General features: G+C 44.1%; 1 protein-coding gene across 1 annotated transcript in view; it reads left to right on the top strand.

Annotated features, from left to right (window-relative positions):
* Window positions 1-16321, top strand: part of LOC128650123 (histone PARylation factor 1) — a 124269-nt gene extending 107948 nt beyond the window's left edge. Inside the window, exon 3 of the mRNA XM_053703824.1 lies at window positions 16128-16321. Within this exon, the coding sequence (XP_053559799.1) occupies window positions 16128-16321 (194 nt within the window). The remainder of the gene's footprint in view (window positions 1-16127) is intronic.
* Window positions 16322-20525: the final 4204 nt, after the last annotated feature.

The following is a 20525-nucleotide window of genomic DNA, read 5'->3' as shown; positions in this document are numbered from 1 at the left end:
GTTGTCCCTTCTTTGTGTCCTAATCCTAAGAATTCTTTGGAGAGATCGTTACATTCTTTGGATGTGGTAAGAGCTTTGAAATATTATGTTGAAGCTACTAAAGATTTAAGGAAGACTTCTAGTCTATTTGTTGTCTTTTCTGGTTCTAGGAAAGGCCAGAAGGCTTCTGCCATTTCCTTGGTATCTTGGTTAAAGCTTTTGATTCATCAGGCTTATTTAGAGTCCAGTCAGGCCCTGCCTCGGAGAATTACAGCTCATTCTACTAGATCAGTTTCCACTTTGTGGGCTTTTAAGAGTGAAGCTTCAGTTGATCAGATTTGCAAAGCCGCAACTTGGTCTTCTTTGCATTTACTAAATTCTACCGTTTTGATGCTTGCTTCTTCGGAAGCAGTTTTTGGTAGAAAAGTTCTTCAGGCAGCTTTTTCAGTTTCATTCCTCTGCTCATGGACTCTTGGCAATTACATGAAAGAAAACATAATTTATGGAAGAACTTACCTGATAAATTCATTTCTTTCATATTGGCAAGAGTCCATGAGACCCACCCTTTTTGTGGTGGTTATGATTTTCCAAATTCTTTTGTTGATGCTTTTTACTCCTTTTCTTTATCACCCCACTACTTGGCTATTCGTTAAACTGAATTGTGGGTGTGATGAGGGGTGTATTTATAGGCATTTTGAGGTTAGGGAAACTTTGCCCCTCCTGGTAGGATTGTATATCCCATACGTCACTTGCTCATGGACTCTTGCCAATATGAAAAATTAATTTATCAGGTAAATTCTTGCATAAATTGTTTTTCTCCAACATAGGTGTGTCCGGTCCACGGCGTCATCCTTACTTGTGGGATATTCTGTTCCCCAACAGGAAATGGCAAAGAGCCCAGCAAAGCTGGTCACATGATCCCTCCTAGGCTCCGCCTTCCCCAGTCATTCTCTTTGCCGTTGTACAGGCAACATCTCCACGGAGATGGCTTAGAGTTTTTTGGTGTTTATTTTATTCTTCAATCAAGAGTTTGTTATTTTAAAATAGTGCTGGTATGTACTATTTACTCTGAAACAGAAAAGAGATGAAGATTTCTGTTTGTAAGAGGAAAATGATTTTAGCAACCGTTACTAAAATCGATGGCTGTTTCCACACAGGACTGTTGAGAGGAATTAACTTCAGTTGGGGGAAACAGTGAGCAGACTTTTGCTGCTTGAGGTATGACACATTTCTAACAAGACTTGGTAATGCTGGAAGCTGTCATTTTCTCTATGGGATCCGGTAAGCCATTTTTATTAAATAAGAATAAAGGGCTTCACAAGGGCTTTAAAGACTGGTAGACATTTTTCTGGGCTAAAACGATTGATTTATAAGCATTTTTAATAGTTTATAGCTTTGAGGAGTTATTTTATTCTTGGGAATTATGTTGAATAACCGGCAGGCACTGTATTGGACACCTTTTTCACTGGGGGCCTTCTCTAATCATAGGCAGAGCCTCATTTTCGCGCCACTAATGCGCAGTTGTTTTTGGGAAGCAAGGCATGCAGATGCATGTGTGAGGAGCTCAGATACATAGAAAAAGCTTACTGAAGGCGTCATTTGGTATCGTATTCCCCTCTGGGCTTGGTTGGGTCTCAGCAAAGCAGATACCAGGGACTGTATAGGGGTTAAATGTAAAAACGGCTCCGGTTCCGTTGTTTTAAGAGTTAAAGCTTTCAAATTTGGTGTGCAATACTTTTAAGGCTTTAAGACACTGTGGTGAAATTTTGGTGAATTTTGAACAATTCCTTCATACTTTTTCACATATTCAGTAATAAAGTGTGTTCAGTTTAAAATTTAAAGTGACAGTAACGGTTTTATTTTAAAACGTTTTTTGTACTTTGTTATCAAGTTTATGCCTGTTTAACATGTCTGAACTATCAGATAGACTATGTTCTGTATGTGAGGAAGCCAAGGTTCCTTCTCATTTAAATAGATGTGATGTATGTGACAAAAAATTTAGAGAAAATGATGCCCAAGATGATTCCTCAAGTGAGGGGAGTAAGCATGGTACTGCATCTTCCCCTCCTTTGTCTACGCCAGTCTTGCCCACACAGGAGGCCCCTAGTACATCTAGTGTGCCAATACTCCTTACTATGCAACAATTAACGGCTGTAATGGATAATTCTATCAAAAACATTTTAGCCAAAATGCCCACTTATCAGCGAAAGCGCGACTGCTCTGTTTTAGAAAATACTGAAGAGCATGAGGACGCTGACGATAATGGTTCTGACATGCCCCTACACCAGTCTGAGGGGGCCAGGGAGGTTTTGTCTGAGGGAGAAATTTCAGATTCAGGGAAAATTTCTCAACAAGCTGAACCTGATGTGATTACATTCAAATTTAAATTGGAACATCTCCGCGCTCTGCTTAAGGAGGTGTTATCTACTCTGGATGATTGTGACAATTTGGTCATTCCAGAGAAATTATGTAAGATGGACAAGTTCCTAGAGGTCCCGGGGCCCCCCGAAGCTTTTCCTATACCCAAGCGGGTGGCGGACATTGTAAACAAAGAATGGGAAAGGCCCGGCATACCTTTTGTCCCTCCCCCTATATTTAAGAAATTGTTTCCTATGGTCGACCCCAGAAAGGACTTATGGCAGACAGTCCCCAAGGTCGAGGGGGCGGTTTCTACTCTAAACAAACGCACTACTATCCCTATAGAAGATAGTTGTGCTTTCAAAGATCCTATGGATAAAAAATTAGAGGGTTTGCTTAAAAAGATGTTTGTTCAGCAAGGTTACCTTCTACAACCAATTTCATGCATTGTTCCTGTCACTACAGCAGCGTGTTTCTGGTTCGATGAACTAGAAAAGTCGCTCAATAAAGATTCTTCTTATGAGGAGATTTTGGACAGAATTCATGCTCTTAAATTGGCTAACTCTTTTACTTTAGACGCCACTTTGCAATTGGCTGGATTAGCGGCGAAAAATTCGGGGTTTGCTATTGTGGCGCGCAGAGCGCTTTGGCTAAAATCTTGGTCAGCGGATGCGTCTTCCAAGAACAAATTGCTTAACATACCTTTCAAGGGGAAAACGCTGTTTGGCCCTGACTTGAAAGAGATTATTTCAAATATCACTGGGGGTAAGGGCCACGCCCTTCCTCAGGATAGGTCTTTTAAGGCTAAAAATAAACCAAATTTTCGTCCCTTTCGCAGAAACGGACCAGCTCCAAGTTCTACATCCTCTAAGCAAGAGGGTAATACTTCTCAAACCAAGCCAGCCTGGAGACCAATGCAAGGCTGGAACAAAGGTAAGCAGGCCAAGAAACCTGCCACTGCTACCAAGACAGCATGAGATGTTGGCCCCCGATCCGGGACCGGATCTGGTGGGGGGCAGACTTTCTCTCTTCGCTCAGGCTTGGGCAAGAGATGTTCTGGATCCTTGGGCGCTAGAAATAGTCTCCCAAGGTTTTCTTCTGGAATTCAAGGAGCTACCCCCAAGGGGGAGGTTCCACAGGTCTCAATTGTCTTCAGATCACATAAAAAGACAGGCATTCTTACATTGTGTAGAAGACCTGTTAAAAATGGGAGTGATTCATCCTGTTCCATTAGGGGAACAAGGGATGGGATTCTACTCCAACCTGTTCATAGTTCCCAAAAAAGAGGGAACATTCAGACCAATCTTAGATCTCAAGATCCTAAACAAATTTCTCAAGGTTCCATCGTTCAAAATGGAAACCATTCGGACAATTCTTCCTACCATCCAGGAAGGTCAATTCATGACCACGGTGGATTTAAAGGATGCGTATCTACATATTCCTATCCACAAGGAACATCATCGGTTCCTAAGGTTCGCCTTTCTGGACAAGCATTACCAGTTTGTGGCACTTCCATTCGGATTAGCCACTGCTCCAAGAATTTTCACAAAGGTACTAGGGTCCCTTCTAGCGGTGCTAAGACCAAGGGGCATTGCAGAAGTACCTTACTTGGACGACATACTGATTCAAGCGTCGTCCCTACCACAAGCAAAGGCTCATACGGACATTGTCCTGGCCTTTCTCAGATCTCACGGGTGGAAAGTGAACGTAGAAAAAAGTTCTCTATCTCCGTCAACAAGAGTTCCCTTCTTGGGAACAATAATAGACTCCTTAGAAATGAGGATTTTTCTGACAGAGGCCAGAAAATCAAAACTTCTAAGCTCTTGTCAAGTACTTCATTCTGTTCTTCTTCCTTCCATAGCGCAGTGCATGGAAGTAATAGGTTTGATGGTCGCGGCAATGGACATAGTTCCTTTTGCGCGAATTCATCTGAGACCATTACAACTGTACATGCTCAGTCAGTGGAATGGGGATTATACAGACTTGTCTCCGACGATACAAGTAGATCAGAGGACCAGAGATTCACTCCGTTGGTGGCTGACCCTGGACAACCTGTCACAGGGGATGAGCTTCCGCAGACCAGAGTGGGTCATTGTCACGACCGACGCCAGTCTGGTGGGCTGGGGCGCGGTCTGGGAACCCCTGAAAGCTCAGGGTCTTTGGTCTCGGGAAGAATCTCTTCTCCCGATAAATATTCTGGAACTGAGAGCGATATTCAATGCTCTCAAGGCTTGGCCTCAGCTAGCAAAGGCCAAATTCATACGGTTTCAATCAGACAACATGACGACTGTTGCGTATATCAACCATCAGGGGGGAACAAGGAGTTCCCTGGCGATGGAAGAAGTGACCAAAATCATTCAATGGGCGGAGACTCACTCCTGCCACTTGTCTGCAATCCACATCCCAGGAGTGGAAAATTGGGAAGCGGATTTTCTGAGTCGTCAGACATTTCATCCGGGGGAGTGGGAACTCCATCCGGAAATCTTTGCCCAAATAACTCAATTGTGGGGCATTCCAGACATGGATCTGATGGCCTCTCGTCAGAACTTCAAGGTTCCTTGCTACGGGTCCAGATCCAGGGATCCCAAGGCGACTCTAGTAGATGCACTAGTAGCACCTTGGACCTTCAATCTAGCTTATGTATTCCCACCGTTTCCTCTCATCCCCAGGCTGGTAGCCAGGATCAATCAGGAGAGGGCATCAGTGATCTTGATAGCTCCTGCGTGGCCACGCAGGACTTGGTATGCAGACCTGGTGAATATGTCATCGGCTCCACCATGGAAGCTACCTTTGAGACAGGACCTTCTTGTTCAAGGTCCGTTCGAACATCCGAATCTGGCCTCACTCCAACTGACTGCTTGGAGATTGAACGCTTGATTTTATCAAAGCGAGGGTTCTCAGATTCTGTCATTGATACTCTTGTTCAGGCCAGAAAGCCTGTAACTAGAAAAATCTACCATAAAATATGGAAAAAATATATCTGTTGGTGTGAATCTAAAGGATTCCCATGGAACAAGATAAAAATTCCTAAGATTCTATCCTTTCTTCAAGAAGGTTTGGAGAAAGGATTATCTGCAAGTTCTTTGAAGGGACAGATTTCTGCTTTATCTGTTTTACTTCACAAAAAGCTGGCGGCTGTGCCAGATGTTCAAGCTTTTGTCCAGGCTCTGGTTAGAATCAAGCCTGTTTACAAACCTTTGACTCCTCCTTGGAGTCTCAATTTAGTTCTTTCAGTTCTTCAGGGGGTTCCGTTTGAACCCCTACATTCCGTTGATATCAAGTTATTATCTTGGAAAGTTTTGTTTTTGGTTGCAATTTCTTCTGCTAGAAGAGTTTCAGAGTTATCTGCTCTGCAGTGTTCTCCTCCTTATCTGGTGTTCCATGCAGATAAGGTGGTTTTGCGTACTAAACCTGGTTTTCTTCCGAAAGTTGTTTCTAACAAAAACATTAACCAGGAGATAGTCGTGCCTTCTTTGTGTCCGAATCCAGTTTCAAAGAAGGAACGTTTGTTGCACAATTTGGATGTAGTTCGTGCTCTAAAATTCTATTTAGATGCTACAAAGGATTTTAGACAAACATCTTCCTTGTTTGTTGTTTATTCTGGTAAAAGGAGAGGTCAAAAAGCAACTTCTACCTCTCTCTCTTTTTGGCTTAAAAGCATCATCAGATTGGCTTATGAGACTGCCGGACGGCAGCCTCCTGAAAGAATCACCGCTCATTCCACTAGGGCCGTGGCTTCCACATGGGCCTTCAAGAACGAGGCTTCTGTTGATCAGATATGTAAGGCAGCGACTTGGTCTTCACTGCACACTTTTACCAAATTTTACAAATTTGATACTTTTGCTTCTTCTGAGGCTATTTTTGGGAGAAAGGTTTTGCAAGCCGTGGTGCCTTCCATCTAGGTGACCTGATTTGCTCCCTCCCATCATCCGTGTCCTAAAGCTTTGGTATTGGTTCCCACAAGTAAGGATGACGCCGTGGACCGGACACACCTATGTTGGAGAAAACAGAATTTATGTTTACCTGATAAATTACTTTCTCCAACGGTGTGTCCGGTCCACGGCCCGCCCTGGTTTTTTAATCAGGTCTGATGATTTATTTTCTTTAACTACAGTCACCACGGTATCATATGATTTCTCCTATGCAAATATTCCTCCTTTACGTCGGTCGAATGACTGGGGAAGGCGGAGCCTAGGAGGGATCATGTGACCAGCTTTGCTGGGCTCTTTGCCATTTCCTGTTGGGGAAGAGAATATCCCACAAGTAAGGATGACGCCGTGGACCGGACACACCGTTGGAGAAAGTAATTTATCAGGTAAACATAAATTCTGTTTTTTTCAACTATGATCCCCAAAATCTTACACATCTACAACCACCAAAAAACACCCATGCTAAATAGTTTAAAAATGTTGTACTGAGTTTAGAACTACCCAATGTTTACATGTTCTTTGCTTTTTTTGCAAGTGTTATAGGACAATAAGTACAAGTAGCACTTTGCTATTTCCAAACTTTTTTTTATCTCAAAATTAGCGATAGTTACATTGATAACCCAAAGTATTGATCTAGGCCCATTTTTTTCATAAATGGACAGAGTCCACAGATGCATTCATTACTTTTGGGAAATAATAACCTGGGCACCAGGAGGAGGCAAAGCACCCCATCCAAAGGCTTAAATACTCCTCCCACTTCCCTCATCCCCCAGTAATTCTTTGCCTTTCGTCCCAGGAGGTTGGCAGAAAAGTTGTCAGAAGTTTTTGTCTCTTATGGAGGGTAGTACTCTTCGACATGGGACTGGAGTTTTAAGTAATCCTGTCAGCCTCTCAGTGAGAGGTTGGATGAAAGTTAGAGTCCGGAGATGCAGGGAGAGTCTTTCTTCGAAACCATCCCAACTCATATTAACAGCTCCACAAGCAATCAGCATTGTTGAACTTAGCTTTGCTGCCTGCTTTTTTCTCTCAAGTCCATGGCGGAGGCACTGCTACTATTCATCACACTTGAAAGGCTGTGTTCCTGTTCCACGGCGTAGATTCCGGTAAGATCTTCCATGTTACTTCATCAGAATGTACTGTATCTTATTTGTTTCCTGTAAGGTACTATCCTGCGGGATTTATTAAGTATAAAATATTGGGTCTCAGTGAGGCAACTTTTGGTTTGTGGAATAGAGGGTTAATATCTCCCAAGAGGGATTATTGAACAGGGGGGGGGGGGGGGGGTTTAATCATGTTTGTTATGTGATTCAACCTGCTTATGTGTAGTGTTAAATGGGCTCTTGGCTTAGAACATAGGGGCCTTTGGAAGTGACGTGACCTTATGGTTGGGCGCGCTTTTTGTTTTTGGACTGTACGGTTCACCTTGTGACTGGACGTGTTTACGTTCTGTTCTTCCATTTCTGCATTCCTGACGGTGTTGCGACTAAAAAATTCAGGTCTAGTTCTAGGAGGTGGTGAGTGCCCCAGCCATTGGGGGTGTCGGGTGCTGTTTAGATTTTTCTTTTGTCCATATTATACTAGTCTCTGTCCAGTTATGGACTATTCTGATGCTGAGACTGTTCAAATTTTAGATTCTTCGACTTGTGAAGAATGCGAATTGGCCCCGTTGACACAGGTCAATCAGTTATGTTCGATATGCCGTATTAGAGCGCCTTGTGCCTCGGGCTCGGGGAATCAAGGGTCCGCTGAGCCATCCGCCTCTGGGGGTTCTGTCCTCCGAGAGGCGAGCTCCCTACTACTACACATGCTGGTAACCCAGATTGTGTTTATCCCTCCTTGCAGGGCGGCTTGTCCAGTCCCCCCCGGAGGTTGCAGCTCGTTTTCGCTTTCACTTATTTTTTTTGATTGTGCATCTGCAAAGCCCAGACGTTTATTTGCGCTTGTGCCCGATTGTCCCGGGTCTCCCGGCCTTGGGTGGGCCTATACAGTTCCCTGTGGGTGTAGCTGTCCCTGAGTGTTGGGCCTTTCATTACAGAATAGCGCGCCTTCGCGTTTTACTCGCACGTTTTTGAGTTATTAGAAGATCCTATCCTTAACGTATACGGGCATCCACAGTATTCTTCGAATGGTTCATCTCATTAGACATGTGGGGATGGCGTAATCTCCTGATTGTCGATTGTTGGAAGATTGGGGTTCCGTTTGGCTGGTCCTGCGGGTATGCCTGCTTCTTCTTAGGCGTTTGCCTACGGGCTGTCTTATATTTTCCCTTCGGGAACTTTCTCTGGGATTCTCGCTGTTTACTTCTGCGGAAGTTAAGGGACATGTTAGTCTTTTTTTTTTTTTTGTCATTCTCTTCCCCTCTGAGGGAGAATTTAGGCAGTTTGATAGCTATGGCCCTGTTGCAGGCTGGTCCTGCTTGGGTTCAGATCTTCTGTCTCGTGGCCTGTTCAGACACGTTGCGCCTGTTCTGCCTGGCTGGTCCGGTCGAGGCGTAGAGTGCTTACTTTATTATTTGGTTTCTTGTTTTTATTTTACAAGTTTCAGCTAAGCATTCTAACGACTCGTGGGTCTGTGAGGCTGGAAGGATTGTTTCAATCATTATTGAGCCTTCAAGCTGGTTGACTAGGTCAGCGGTGTTCCGCTGCGTCACTCCTTTTTGCTTCCGATTCTCTCGGGACCTAGAGTATTCTTCCTCATGTGGGAGGTTGGGGGTTTAGCGCCTCCTTACCGCTGGTTTCAGGCGGTTTGGTCTTTCGGAGGCTCTAGGAATTGTCCTGTTGGACGGGTTCCTTCCGTGGTTCTCTTGTCAGTGAGACCTTTAGACTTCTCCATGTGGGTTAAGTCTCCTTATGGGGCCCAGGGTTTCCCTTTGGGAGCTGGTTGCTCATTTCTTTGAGACCCTTTGGATTTTGTTTGTTCTTTCAGTTGGGTCTCCTTGGGGACCTGAAGTTCTCTTTGAGAGAGTTCTTTTGGACTCTGCTTAGGATTTTTCCCGAATTGGGGGATGATCTGCATCCTTGGTTACAGGTATTCCGCTGTCTCGTATGGTGAGGTGAAGACTAGCTTTTGATCGAGTGAATTTGTCCTTGTGGTATTCCCTTGCTTTGGAAGTCTTGTGGCAGTCAAACGCCTAAGGGCTCTAGAGTCTGGTTTGAGATGCCTTAGCTCCTTTGGATCGTTGGACTTCGGCATGGGGTGGTCTCTTCCTTGGGTCGGGACTTGCGAGGTATTACCTTAATATCTCCCTGTGGGTCTGTTTTCTTTATCAGGCGGGGTGTTTAAATTTCTGCGATATTTGTTTTTTACACAATTGTCTCGAACTGGTCACCGCCCTGGTTCTTCCGGTTGCTGAGGCTTTTGCTCAACATGTTTCCCTTGTGGATCCTGTTTCGGGTTGTTACCGGTCTTTTCAGGATCTAGGGCGGGTTTGGGGTTCTTTTGTTCCGGGAATTTGGGCTATGACCTTTGGTCTAGCCAGTAGATCTGGTCACGGTTGGCTAGATTTCCTGGGTGCCGCTACTCATTGGCTTTGCCTACGCTCAATGAACGGTTTCCCTTGGACGGTTTGAAGTGACCTGATGGCTTTGCAGTTCTGCAGGCGAAGGGTTATAGGGTAACCGCTGCAGCTAATGCACCCTGTCGGGGGCAGGTGCTCTGTCTGTAATGGCCCCCTTTATCTTAGGGGGGGCTTGTTCTCCTGTGGAGGCCTTGTTTTAGGATTTTTCCTAGATTCAGGGGATGGAACAGAGGGTTTAACCTCTGCTCTTGCTCTGTGGGTTGTTCTTTTCTATCTGGAGTCTTGCTGGCTCTGCATCGAGATGGGCCTTTGCTAGACTCTTCTGGGTCTTCGGTCTTGTCGACTGTCTTTATGGAGTTTCGGGGGGGGGGGGGGTTCCCGAGCTCTGTGGAATGGCTGAAGCTATTTTTTTCATCTCTTTTGTGAGCTGCTGTCGGGGTTCTTCTGTTCCCCTGTTTTTGGACCTACTGACACTTGGACTGGCCCGGCTGGGAGTAGGTCCTGAGATTGTTGTTCCTCGAGGGTGTCATGGGCCTAGTTGAGTTTCTATGCGTCTCCCCTTTTGAGACCCATGTGTCGATCTGGCTGCTGGGATTACCTAGAGGGTGCCCTCTGTCTTGGAGTTTTTACATTCCGATATTTCGTTTAGCCGCATTTTACTTCTTAGTAAGTATTCTCTCTCTCTGGGTCGTCCTGATGACGGCTGCGTGTTTTTGACTCGGTTGTTTACCTCGTCTGGGTCTGCTACACGTCTTTGTGTTGAATACTTCAGTATTCTAAGTGCGGACGACTTGAGGATAAGTCTTCAGTTGTCGTTTCGGTGCTTCCACTCGACGTTGAGAGTAAAATTCGTTGTTCGGATGCCTGGTCCTGGTCCTTGTGTTATTGTTGGTCTGGGCGTTGCCTCTCCTTTTTGTCGTGGACCCATTTGGGCTCATCCTGGGGGTCTTCCTTTATGGATTTTTGTGGTGTTGTTTTCGATTTTTTATTTTTTTTTCTTGCCCTGTCCCTTTTGGGATTTTTGGGCTGGTGTCCCTTCGCTAGTAAGGAGTGTGTGGTTGGGGGCCGACCACTGGGCGACGGTGTCTCCTGGAGGACTGTTGGCTCAGTTGAGTCTGATTTTTTTTGGTAACGGAAGGCTGCTAAATGCCGCTGCGCACCACACTTGTATTATGCCCAGCAGTAAATGGGTTAATAAAGGAACCTTGTAGGAGAGACCTGAAGGGGCGGAGACACGAGTAGATCGAATAACTGCTCTAGAGGGATAGAGCTAAGCCACTTGTATACACCCCGCAGCAAGCAATTCCTTGGGGACATACATAATTTGGCGGCCGCCAGATCCTTATGCTCACGGCTAGAGAAGCTTGCAAGCAGAGCTTCATTCATAGCCATCTCACGAGCAGCTGCAGTCCCGGTATAGGAGCATGAAGGCCTTCGACCCCGGCCAATCTGGCCAGCAATGGCCTCACTTAACCCTACATCACACTAAGGGTGGTGCCTTTCAAGTCCCAAGCAACACGGGAGTTAACCCGAGCAGTACTCGCTCTCCAACAGGGGTTGTGACAACCAAAGCTAGAACGGCAGTTAGAAGGTGGCTGGAGCGGCAGTAACCGGCCGTAATGGAACGCTGTGCAATTGTGTGGGCCTCAGTAATATTGTGTGGGCCTCAGTAATAAGTTTCTGATTCGGGAAAGGTTGCTCCTCAGACAGACTCGGATACGTTGGCCTTTAAATTTAAACTAGAACACCTCCTCTTATTACTCAGGGAGGTATTAGTTACTCTGGATGACTGTGACCCTTTGGTGGTCCCAGAGAAATTGTGTAAAATGGACAAGTACCTAGTAGTTCCTGTTTACACTGATGTGTTCCCGGTCCCTAAAAGGATTGCGGATATAGTAACTAGGGAGTGGGATAATCCAGGTATTCCGTTTGTTCCCCCTCCTGTTTTTAAGAAAATGTTCCCCATATCTGACACCACGCGGGACTCGTGGCAGACGGTCCCTAAGGTGGAGGGGGCTGTTTCTTCACTTGCTAAACGCACAACCATACCAATTGAGGACAGTTGTGCTTTTAAAGACCCTATGGATAAAAAGAATTAGAGGGTTTACTTATGAAAATTTTTGTTCATCAAGGTTTTCTTCTCCAACCTATAGCGTGCATTGTTCCTGTAACTACTGCAGCTGCTTTCTGGTTCGAGGCGCTGGAAGATGCACTCCAGACGGAGACCTCATATGAGGATATTATGGACAGAATTAAGGCTCTTAAGCTGGCTAATTCTTTTATTACAGATGCCAGTTAGCGGCAAAGAATTCAGGTTTTGCCATTCTGGCGCGCAGGGCGCTATGGCTCAAGTCTTGGTCGGCCGATTTGTCATCAAAATCCAAACTGCTGAACATCCCTTTCAAAGGAAAGACCCTTTTCGGGCCTGAATTGAAAGAGATTATCTCAGAAATCACTGGGGGAAAAGGCCATGCTCTCCCTCAGGACAAATCCTTTAAGACAAAGAACAAACAAAATAATTTTTGTTCCTTTCGAAATTTTAGGAGCGGGCTTGCTTCATCCTCCCCTGCTGCAAAGCAAGAGGGTAACACTTCACAACCCAGGGCAGCCTGGAAACCTTACCAGGGCTGGAACAAGGGTAAACAGGCCAAGAAGCCTGCAGCTGCCCCCAAGACAGCATGAAGGGGTAGCCCCCGATCCGGGACCGGATCTAGTAGGGGGCAGACTCTCTCTTCGCTCAGGCCTGGGCAAGAGACGTACACGATCCCTGGGCCTTAGAGATTGTATCCCAGGGATATCTTCTAGAATTCAAGGACTCCCCTCCAAGGGGAAGGTTCCATATTTCTCGTCTGTCTACAGACACGACAAAGAAAGAGGCGTTCTTACGCTGTGTGGAAGACCTACATACAATGGGAGTGATCCATCCAGTTCCAATTGCGGAACAAGGGCTGGGGTTTTACTCAAACCTGTTTGTGGTTCCAAAGAAAGAAGGAACTTTCAGACCAATCCTGGATCTCAAAATTCTAAACAAATTCCTCAGAGTCCCATCATTCAAGATGGAGACCATTCGGACAATCTTACCAATGATCCAGGAGGGTCAATATATGATTACCGTGGATTTAAAGGATACGTATTTACACATTCCTATCCACAAAGATCGCCAGTTTCTCAGGTTCGCTTTTCTGGACAAGCATTATCAGTTTGTGGCTCTCCCTTTTGGGTTGGCCACTGCTCCCAGAATTTTCACGAAGGTGCTAGGGTCCCTCCTGGCGGTGCTAAGGCCGCGGGGCATAGCAGTGGCGCCTTATCTAGACGACATCTTAATTCAGGCGTCAAAGTCTCACACGGAAATTGTAGTGGCCTTTCTGAGGTCTCACGGGTGGAAGGTGAACATCAAAAAGAGTTCTCTCTCCCCCCTCACAAGAGTTCCCTTCCTAGGAACACTAATAGACTCGGTAGAAATTAAAATATTTCTGACGGAGGTCAGAAAGTTAAAACTCTTAACTACTTGCTGAGCTCTTCATTCCATTCCTCGGCCATCTGTAGCTCAGTGTATGGAGACAATCGGATTAATGGTAGCAGCAATGGACATAGTCCCTTTTGCACGGATACACCTCAGACCACTGCAACTATGCATGCTCAAACAGTGGAATGGGGATTATGCAGATTTGTCTCCTCAAATACAGTTGGATCAGGGGACCAGAGATTCTCTTCTCAGGTGGTTGTCTCAGGATCACCTGGCTCAGGGAATGTGTTTCCGCAGACCAGAGTGGATCATCGTAACGACCGACGCCAGTCTGTTGGGCTGGGGTGCTGTCTGGGACTCCCTGAAAACTCAGGGCTTATGGTCTTGGGAAGAAGCTCTTCTCCCGATAAACATTCTGGAACTGAGGGCGATATTCAACGCTCTTCAGGCATGGCCTCAGCTAGCTGCGGCCAAATTCATCAGATTTCAGTCGGGCAACATCACGACTGTAGCTTACATCAACCATCAAGGGGGAACAAGGAGTTCCCTAGCAATGATGGAAGTAACCAAAATAATCAGGTGGGCGGAGGATCACTCTTGCCACCTCTCAGCAATTCACATCCCAGGAGTAGACAACTGGGAAGCGGATTTTCTAAGTCGTCAGACTTTTCATCCGGGGGAGTGGGAACTCCACCCGGAGGTATTTGCCCAGCTGACTCAGCTATGGGGCACTCCAGAATTGGATATGATGGCGTCCCGTCAGAATGCCAAACTTTGTCTTTACGAGTCCAGGTCCCGGGATCCCCAGGCGCTGTTGATAGATGCTCTAGCAGCGCCTTGGTCCTTAAATCTGGCCTATGTGTTTCCACCGTTTCCTCTCCTTCCTCGTCTGGTTACCAGAATCAAGCAGGAAAGGGCGTCGGTGATTCTAATATCGCCTGCGTGCCCACGCAGGACTTGGTATGCAGACCTAGTGGACATGTCATCCGTTCCACCATGGACTCTGCCAATGAGGCAGGACCTTCTACTTCAAGGTCCTTTCAAACATCCAAATCTAATTTCTCTGCATCTGACTGCTTGGAGATTGAACGCCTAATTCTATCTAAGCGTGTTTTCTCTGAGTCGGTTATCGATACCCTGATTCAGGCTAGAAAGCCTGTCACCAGGAAAATCTACCATAAGATTTGGCGAAAATCTTTGTTGGTGCGAATCCAAGGGTTACTCATGGAGTAAGATTAGGATTCCCAGGATATTGTCCTTTCTCCAAGAAGGATTGGAGAAAGGATTATCAGCTAGTTCCTTAAAAGGACAGATATCTGCTTTGTCTATTCTTTTACACAAACGTCTGGCAGAGGTACCAGACGTTCAAGCGTTTAGTCAGGCTTTAGTCAGAATCAAGCCTGTTTATAGACCTGTGGCTCCGCCATGGAGTCTGAATTTAGTTCTTTCAGTTCTGCAAGGGGTTCCGTTTGAACCTTTACATTCCATAGATATTAAACTTTTATCTTGGAAAGTTTTGTTTCTGGTAGCTATCTCTTCTGCTCGAAGAGTTTCAGAGTTATCTGCTTTGCAGTGTGACTCACCTTATTTGGTGTTCCACGCAGATAAGGTAGTTTTGCGTACCAAACCCGGTTTTCTTCCTAAGGTTGTGTCTAATAAGAATATTAACCAGGAAATTGTTGTTCCTTCTCTGTGTCCTAATCCTTCTTCGAAGAAGGAATGTCTGTTACACAATCTTGATGTGGTTCGTGCTTTAAAGTTCTATTTACAAGCAACTAAGGATTTCAGACAAACAACTTCATTGTTTGTCATCTATTCTGGTAAGAGGAGAGGTCAGAAGGCGACTTTCCTTTTGGCTGAAAAGCATCATCCGTCTGGCCTATGAGACTGCTGGCCATCAGCCTCCTGAAACAATTACTGCTCATTCTACCAGAGCAGTGGCTTCCACATGGGCTTTTAAAAATGAGGCTTCTGTTGAACAGATTTGTAAGGCAGCGACTTGGTCTTCGCTGCATACTTTTTCCAAATTTTACAAATTCGATACTTTTGCTTCTTCGGAGGCTATTTTTGGGAGAAAGGTTTTACAAGCAGTGGTGCCTTCCGTTTAAGGTACCTGTCTTGTTCCCTCCCTTCATCCGTGTCCTAAAGCTTTGGTATTGGTATCCCACAAGTAAAGGATGAATCCGTGGACTTGATACACCTTACAAGAGAAAACAGAATTTATGCTTACCTGATAAATTACTTTCTCTTGTAATGTATCCAGTCCACGGCCCGCCCTGGCTATTAAGTCAGGTAGATTTTTTTGTTTAAACTACAGTCACCACTGCACCCTATGGTTTCTCCTTTTTCTTCCTAACCTCCTGTCGAATGACTGGGGGGTGGAGCTAGAGGGGGAGCTATATGGACAGCTCTGCTGTGTGCTCTCTTTGCCACTTCCTGTTAGGAAGGAGAATATTCCACAAGTAAAGGATGAATCCGTGGACTGGATACACCACAAGAGAAAGTAATTTATCAGGTAAGCATAAATTCTGTTTTTTGGGTTGCTTTGTAAAATCAAAGTGGTGTCTTAATTTGATGACTAATTCATCAAATTGTTGTGTGGCAACCAGCTCCTGGGACATGCAACGATTGGAGGAAGCCGGATTCATCATCGATCTGCTAAAGAAAAGTGGGAAAGGCAGGCGGAGGATTAGCGTTTTGTTTTAAAATAACACAAAGATTAGTATTTTTTTAAAAAATAAGAGTCTTGAATTAAATTAAAATGCCACTGATTTTAAGATTTTTTTGATCCTGGGCTTCAATTCATTAAAAAAGTTTACAATCACTTATTTGACCTTATTTGTGAACTAATTTTTAAATATTTGATTATTGGTTTCAGACGTTCTAAAGTCCAGTCTTGGCCTTCAACTTGTTGGACCATATGACATTCTTTCCAGCAAACACAAGTCAGCCAAGAAAGCCTCAGATGTTAACTATAATCTGCACTGGAGGTTTTTCTATGACCCGCCTGAGTTCCAAACCATTATTGTAGGAGACAGTGGAACACAATTTCACATGGGATACTTCAGGTAAAGTGTGTACATATCTACACTGAGTACAGAAATCCCACCTTGCCACTGTTTTTGCTGGGGTATATTGCAGAATTAAGGTTTTCATAATTGTGTACGTTTTTGCCTTTAGGAATGACAGTATAGGCAACAGTATTATTTCAGGCATGATTCCTTTCTGACTCTTAGTAACCACACATGATGTCTTTAAAATGTCAAACACTTAGCTTGCTTGCCAGATACTGTACTTAATGTATTAATTCTTAAAGGGACAGTCAAGTAAAAAAAAAACTTTCATGTTTCAAATAGGGCATGCAATTTTAAACAACTTTCCAACTTACTTTTATCACCAATTTTGCTTTGTTCTCTTGGTATTTTTAGTTGAAAGCTAAACCTAGTAGGTTCATATGCTAATTTCTTAGACCTTGAAGGCCGCCTCTAATCTAAATGCATTTTTATAGTTTTTCACCACTAGAGGGCCTTAGTTCACGTGTTTCATATAGATAACATTGAGGTCATGCACGTGAATTTACCATGGAGACAGCTCTAATTTGCTAAAATGCAAGTCTGTCAAAAGAACTGAAATAAGTGGGTAGTCTGCTGAGGCTTAGATACAAGGTAATTACAGAGGTAAAATGTGTATAATTATAACTGTGTTGGTTATGCAAAACTGGGGAATTGGTAATTAAGGGATTATCTATCTTTTTAAAACAACAAAAATTCTGGTGTTGACTGTCCCTTTAAAGATACATGAAATCCAAATGTTTTCTTTCCTTATTTACATAGAGCAGTTTTTTGTTTTAGGTCACTGCCCCCTTGGTTCTATAAATTCACCATCAGCACCCCTAATGTAACCCATAAAAATAATACAGACCAGCAGTGCACAACCCATAATAAAGATAATGACATAATACATACTAAATCAAAAACCATTAAACATATTCAAATTGTATAATAATTTTGTTTTAATTTTATTAAAACTGTATTATCTTTATCTTCTGATACCAGCTTTTTAAAGTTGAAAGTCACTGTGCAAGAGTCTTATAAACAACATTTTGTAATTACTTCACTGTTCAAAAATTGTTAATCACATGGGTGAGCTTGATTAAGTGATCCCAGTTTCCCAATCTCTTGTTTCATATAATTTAGCAGGAGGCAGTACTGCCCACTTTGGGAACCACTGAGTGAGAGCATACAATTTTAAACAAGTTTACTTCTATTATTAAATTTGCTTCAATCTCTTGGTATCCTTTGTTGGAGGCGCAGCACTGCACTTTTGAGAGCTAGCTGAAACATCAGATGAGACGATGAAAGTAAGTATGCGTGTGCAGCCACAGATCAGCATCTAGCACCCAGTAATGCATTAATGTTTAGTGCGTCACCTGGCTGATTTTACCAACCACCCGGCTAAAATGTTAACCAATATTAAGTTAGAGTTAACTAATATTAAAAATGTTTAATTTCTCCAACATTGGTGTGTCCGGTCCACGGCGTCATCCTTACTTGTGGGAATATCTCTTCCCCAACAGGAAATGGCAAAGAGTCCCAGCAAAAGCTGTCCATATAGTCCCTCCTAGGCTCCGCCCACCCCAGTCATTCTCTTTGCCGTTGCACAGGCAACATCTCCACGGAGATGGTTAAGAGTATGTGGTGTTTAGTTGTAGTTTTTTATTCTACTATCAAGAGTTTGTTATTTTAAAATAGTGCTGGTATGTACTATTTACTCTGAAACAGAAAAAGATGAAGAGTTCTGTTTGTGAGAGGAAGATGATTTTAGCAGCAGTAACTAAAATTGTTTGCGGTTTCCACATAGGACTGTTGAGATGAAGTAACTTCAGTTGGGGGAAACAGTTAGCAGACTTTGCTGCTTAAGGTATGAGTAGCCATATTTCTAACAAGACTGTGTAATGCTGGAAGGCTGTCATTTTCCCCTCATGGGGACCGGTAAGCCATTTTTCTTAGTCTCAAACAGAATAAAGGGCTTAATATGGGCTGTAAAACTGGTAGACACTTTTATGGGCAAAATCGATTGCTTTATTTGAGCATTTTATACATGTTTATGTTTGAAATTCACACTTATAAGCTTGGGGAACGTTTTTTAACGTCAGGCACTGAGTTAGACACCTTTCCAGTCAGGAAGGGCCTTCCCAGTTGTAGGCTGAGCCTCCTTTTCGCGCCATTACTGCACAGTTACTTTTGGGAGCAAGACATGCAGATGCATGTGTGTGTGGATCTGAAAGTGGTTGGAAAAGTTCCTAGAAGGCTTCATTTGGTATCGTATTCCCCCCTGGGTTTGGTAAAGTCGCAGCAAAGGCTGTAGCTGGGACTGTAGAGGGGTTAAAACTGTAACAGGCTCCGGTTTCTTTATTTTAAGGGTTAATGCTCTGAAAATTGGTGTGCAATACTTTTAAAGCTTTAAGACACTGTGGTGAAAATTTGGTAAATTTTGAACAATTCCTTCATACTTTTTCACATATTCAGTAATAAAGTGTGCACTGTTTAAAATTTAAAGAGACCGTAACGGTTTTGTTTTAAAACGGTTTTTGTACTTTATTGACAAGTTTAAGCCTGTTTAACATGTCTGCACCTTCAGATAAGCTATGTTCTATATGTTTGAAGATCAATGTGTCCCCCCCTTCAAAATTGTGTGATAATTGTGCCATAGCGTCCAAACAAAGTAAGGACAGTACTGCCACAGATAGTAAAGTTGCCCAAGATGATTCATCAGATGAAGGGAGTAGACATAGTTCTACATCATCTCCTTCTGTGTCTACACCAGTTTTGCCCACGCAGGAGGCCCCTAGTACTTCTAGCGCGCCAATGCTTATTACTATGCAACAATTGACGGCAGTAATGGATAACTCCATAGCAAATATTTTATCCAAAATGCCTGCATATCAGAGAAAGCACGATTGCTCTGTTTTAAACACTGAAGAGCAAGAGGGCGCTGATGATAATTGCTCTGTCATACCCTCACACCAATCTGAAGGGGCCATGAGGGAGGTTTTGTCAGATGGGGAAATTTCAGATTCAGGAAAAATTTCTCAACAGGCTGAACCTGATGTTGTGACATTTAAATTTAAATTAGAGCATCTCCGCGCACTGCTTAAGGAGGTGTTATCTACTCTGGATGATTGTGACAACCTGGTCATTCCAGAAAAATTATGCAAGATGGACAAGTTCCTAGAGGTTCCGGTGCACCCCGACGCTTTTCCTATACCCAAGCGGGTGGCGGACATAGTGAATAAGGAGTGGGAGAAGCCTGGCATACCTTTTGTTCCCCCTCCTATATTTAAGAAATTATTTCCTATGGTCGACCCCAGAAAGGACTTATGGCAGACAGTCCCTAAGGTCGAGGGGGCAGTTTCTACTCTAAACAAGCGTACTACTATCCCTATCGAGGATAATTGTGCTTTCAAAGATTCTATGGATAAAAAATTGGAGGGTTTGCTTAAAAAGATTTTTGTACAGCAAGGTTACCTACTGCAACCCATTTTGTGCATTGTTCCTGTCACTACAGCAGCGTGGTTCTGGTTCGAGGAACTAGAAAAGTCGCTCAGTAGAGAAACTCCATATGAGGAGGTTATGGACAGAGTTCACGCACTCAAGTTGGCTAATTCTTTTATTTTAGATGCCGCTTTGCAATTAGCTAGATTAGCGGCGAAAAATTCAGGGTTTGCAATTGTGGCGCGCAGAGTGCTTTGGCTAAAGTCTTGGTCAGCGGATGTATCTTCCAAGACAAAATTGCTTAATATCCCCTTCAAGGGTAAAACTCTCTTTGGGCCAGAATTGAAAGAGATTATCTCAGACATCACTGGGGGAAAGGGCCACGCCCTCCCACAAGATAGGCCTTTCAAAGCCAAGAATAAGTCTAATTTTCGTTCCTTTCGCAATTTCAGGAATGGACCGGCCTCTAATTCCGCATCCTCTAAACAAGAGGGTAATGCTTCACAAACCAAGCCAGCCTGGAAACTGATGCAAGGCTGGAACAAGGGTAAGCAGGCCAAGAAGCCTGCTGCTACTAACAAAACAGCATGAAGGAGTAGCCCCCGATCCGGGACCGGATCTAGTAGGGGGCAGACTCTCTCTCTTTGCTCAGGCTTGGGCAAGAGATGTTCAGGACCCCTGGGCACTAGAAATAGTCTCTCAGGGTTATCTTCTGGAATTCAAGGAACTACCCCCAAGGGGAAGGTTCCACATGTCTCACTTATCCTCAAACCAAATAAAGA

This window comes from Bombina bombina, chromosome 2, assembly GCF_027579735.1.
Source record: "Bombina bombina isolate aBomBom1 chromosome 2, aBomBom1.pri, whole genome shotgun sequence".
Classification (NCBI taxonomy): domain Eukaryota; kingdom Metazoa; phylum Chordata; class Amphibia; order Anura; family Bombinatoridae; genus Bombina; species Bombina bombina.
The sequence above is the reverse complement of the archived record's forward strand: the minus strand, read 5'-3'. Positions and strand labels throughout refer to the sequence as shown.